Raw genomic sequence first — 4,152 nt, 5'->3', positions numbered from 1 at the left:
TTATGTACATTGTGTTTTCTTTAAAATTTTTGACTGTGAAGGAGCTAAGTACAGAGAGACATTTCATTATATGGGCTGCCAAGTGGAACCAGGACGGATATCATGAGGGTATGATTTTAGAATTTGGGTCTAAGGATATGATGCTTTGGAGAGGGTCTTCTTTTGTTTTCACAGAGGACCAGACCCTGTGGATTTCTTCTATTCTAATTTGGTATGATAGACCACACCCTCCTGAAAGGTTGCTGTATCACCCTCAAAAAATTACTTTGCTCAACTGCCAACTGAGATGAAACTAGCACACAGGTTATACCATGAAAGACCTAATTAACGACACCCTCATTCAGCAGGAAGCAGTTTGGAGAGAACTTAAGTATTTTTAAATAATTATAGTTTTTTAAATTACTAAGATACTATCACAGGAATTAGGGTTTATCATTACAGTTTAAATCTACAAAATATCCCATAGTTGTTGTACCTAAGCCCTTAGACTGGCGGAATCCTGGACATTATATGCTGCATTCTAGAAATAAGTTCATCTATTTCTGGTTATTTCAACATTTTTCTCCTTTAATGCTCACAGAGATGAAATGGCATGACCTATTATGGAAAGTTAAAACTAACATTTAGATTATCAGAAAAATATAAAACACAGCAATTTTGAGGCATTGGTTCTTATTCTTACTTTCATTGATAGATGTCAACAGAAACTTGCAGGAAGTATATATGAGGCGCGTGACAAAGGAATGTAGTGCTCCTTAGCTTTGTCCAAATTGGTTAGTTGTCAGATTACCTTCAGCAGCCCCAATACACAACGCTATCTATATTAGGGATTACTACATAGAGAAATGTCAGCCATGACAGGGAGACAGGCATGTGACTGCCGTTCCCCGGCTGAGTTCCCCTGTGTATTAGGAATGTAAGAGGAGTTTTCATTTGCTTCAATTCTAAAGACAGCAGACCAAGCTTGGGGCCTATTGTAGGTAAGATGTTTGGATACTCTCTAAATCCTGATGTTGAAACCCTCAACCCAGGTATGATGGTGTTTAGAGGCAAAGCCTTGACCTAGCAATTAGACTCAGGCCGGGTCACAGGTGGGTCTCTGGTGTGATGGACGGTCCTTACAGGAAGAGAAAACACAGCTCATTCTCTCGCTTTCATGTTAGGACACCAGAAGAAGCCAGTAAGAAGCCCATAAGGCTTTCATGAACAAAACAAGTGAATATCCTGGCAGGTTGATCCCTGAGACTGTGGGACAGTAGCATTCATCACAGAACCACTGGACTTCTGAGCAATATTTGAGATTCACACCACAGTAGAAATGTCCCAGGAGGAAGTCTCCCGAGCGCCACTCTCCACAGAATTCAGACAACTGTCTTTCAATTGATTCTATTTTTTAAAAATGATGTCTCTTGCTTTGTTGTTTTTCTCAATCAGCAACAACATAGGAGGATAATTTTGTGGTGGCATGCTAAGGTCAAAGGTCATTTTATATCATCCTTTATTTTCAAAGGCAGTGTCACCTGTGGACATGTGGTCACCTCACAACCTAATGTAGATTCTCTCAGATGATCTCAGTGTTTCTAGTGTCCTGCTACCTAGGATATGTTCTCACCAAAGACCAAAAGCCCTTGAGGAAAACTGTCAGGACCTGTTCAAATAAAACTCCTTGCATAGGACAACTCATACATTGCTCCTTTCAGTACTAATTGGAATCGACACAACCAAACAAAAATCCAGCACAAATTCTCCCTCTATACATGACACATACAGTTCCATAGAAGCAGCAACTGAGTGAATTATTTTCTCAAGGTTCATAAAAATTACATAAAAGAGTGTCTTTTTACCAGCTGTCATCTCATTTCTTCCCAGAGGTGGTTACCAAACTCCACACATAGGGAGCAGATAGTCAACCCATAATACCACCAACATCCCTGTCAGGAGTGGTGACAGCAACCTTCCTTTACAATGTGCTCTTTGTGGGATTCATTAACAACATATTATTGTTGGCTCCCATAAGATGAACCTCTAACTCTGGAAGGTTTTCTTTACCTTAGCCAGGTGGGAATTGATCCATTTTGTGAAGGTGCGCTTCTGTACAATTTCTTGTTCATCTAGAAGGCAAAGAGTAGCTTTGGTTAGATAATCGAATATGTTACAAAGGTCATCATCAAATACTTGCTTATGCAACTTTAAAAGAGATTATAAAGTTCTTTTATCTTCTAGCTCAACTTACTAATCGTTACTTGAAGGTTCAGCACAGTTCTACATACATAAATAACTAAACCCATCCTTAAAAAGTTATTGGAAAGCTCAAGTCAGTTAAAATTCCAGCTTTGGAGTAGAAGCAGTGGCCATGATGTCCCATGGCCTAGATGAAGAGCTGTTGGCCTCTGTCTGTAAAGGTCAAATCCCTGTAGGTTAACCTTGCTCCTAGGCAGGCCCACCTCCATTAGAGTATTTGAGCAACACAAATTGGACTTAGGGAGGTGATACTGAATCTTGGAAGACTTGAAAGAGATGACTGTAATGAAAATACATTGTACGAAATTCTCAAATAATTACTAAATCATTATCATAAAACTTATTAGTGAATACCTTAGGTGTGTGATAGGCTAGCCCTATGTTTAGCTTCATTTACTAAAAGCTTACCAATGAATCACCCTCAACAAGACTGTTAGAAGTAAAAGTTCACTGAGAAAAACTAAGCAACAGTGTCTTCTGTTAGAGGATACAGTCAGTACTAGGTGAAAACAGAAGGGACAGATGGACGTGAATACATGAAGTCAGACGGGGAGACAGAGATGGAGATGGGCAAGCAAGGTGGGGTGCATGGAGTCACCCCATAAAGCATTCTGACAGAACAGTACACATGTCTCTGTTCTCTGCAGCTCACACTTTGGTGTAGGCAGAGCCTGTGACTTGTATCCAGCTCACACATTATAACAGAACAGCAGCATATCAACCCCGAGGTATTACTTTAAGTTGCTGACTGGAGTGAGAATTTTTCCTGGAGTTTCGAAGACTCATAGCCATGCTATGAACTCTCGGTAGAATAGGGTGATCGCAGGGACCTGATGCTCACCCTTTAGGAATGGAAACAACCAGCGAGAATCAGGGCCCCTAGGCTTACAAACTGCTGGAATGAATAGGGCTAACAGGCAAGCAACGTTAAAGTGGATCCTTCTTAGAAAGACTTCCGAATGAAAGAGAATGACACCCAGCAGACACCTTGTAGCCTGGGTGATCTGGAGCCAATGCAGGTGAGCCGCTCACAGACTCCTGGTGCACAAAAACTTGGAGAATGTGCCTGGTTGTTCGCCTTCAGGTGGTGATTTGTTACGCAATGAAAAACTAACAAAGGAAGAAAAGACCAGTGTCAGGAAGAGATTTGTGGGTGACTACCGGAGAGGGAACAGCTTAGGCACCTAGAAGGCATGGTTCAGCTGGCCATGCCCAATTCACCCACCAGTGCCAGCTTTGTAAGGCACCGTGCAGGATGCAGAAAGACAGACACAATCTCAGCACCTCTGTCTAGAGGGTGGATGCTCATGACTCTAGCTCTGCATCTGACCTTCCTTTTCTTTTTCTCAGAACATCTCAGAATGTCGGGCTGAGCGCAGAACTCACACTTCATCAAACATGATGATAAGGAAGAAATAAGCAAATGAATTCAGAAATAAATCATAAAACTTTTTAACCTGAAGGAAGTTTGGATTTATCTACCATGTTTACTGAATGCCATTATATGTTAATGTATTTTCAAATTGGTTTTTGTTTTAACTTTGAAGTTCATTATATAACCATTATTACAGTAGGTAAAATTCCTATGCATCAGACATTGATATGTATTTACCTGATTTATTTTAATTAACTATATGGTTATCATTCATAATGTATAATAAATTAATGTATTCACTCATTAAAATATGCAATGTATTTGATGTATTATGTGTTATATGTGCATGAGGGGAGTATATACGCATGTGTGCACCTTCAGATGGCAGAGAATGATGTCACTCACATCCCCTTCCATTTCCCATCCAGTTTTCAGAGACAAAGTCACTCAATGAACCTGAAGTTCACCATTGATAAGGGCGGTGATGTATGCTGTGAATATGTTTTATTGCTATTGGCTAATAAAGAAACTGCTTT

At 40.1% G+C, this 4,152-nt stretch overlaps 1 protein-coding gene across 6 annotated transcripts in view; it reads right to left on the bottom strand.

Moving 5' to 3' along the window:
* The window catches only part of LOC101983738 (nesprin-1-like), a 191,322-nt gene that overhangs the window by 98,345 nt on the left and 88,825 nt on the right, over positions 1 to 4,152 (bottom strand). For all 6 annotated transcript variants that reach the window (XM_013352283.2, XM_013352286.2, XM_013352284.2 and 3 more), the window contains one exon: positions 2,050 to 2,111. In XM_013352283.2, coding sequence (XP_013207737.1) covers positions 2,050 to 2,111 — 62 coding nt within the window. The remainder of the gene's footprint in view (positions 1 to 2,049; positions 2,112 to 4,152) is intronic.

The sequence above is a fragment of the Microtus ochrogaster genome, linkage group LG9, assembly GCF_000317375.1.
Source record: "Microtus ochrogaster isolate Prairie Vole_2 linkage group LG9, MicOch1.0, whole genome shotgun sequence".
Classification (NCBI taxonomy): domain Eukaryota; kingdom Metazoa; phylum Chordata; class Mammalia; order Rodentia; family Cricetidae; genus Microtus; species Microtus ochrogaster.
This window is presented reverse-complemented; position numbering and strand designations above follow the sequence as displayed.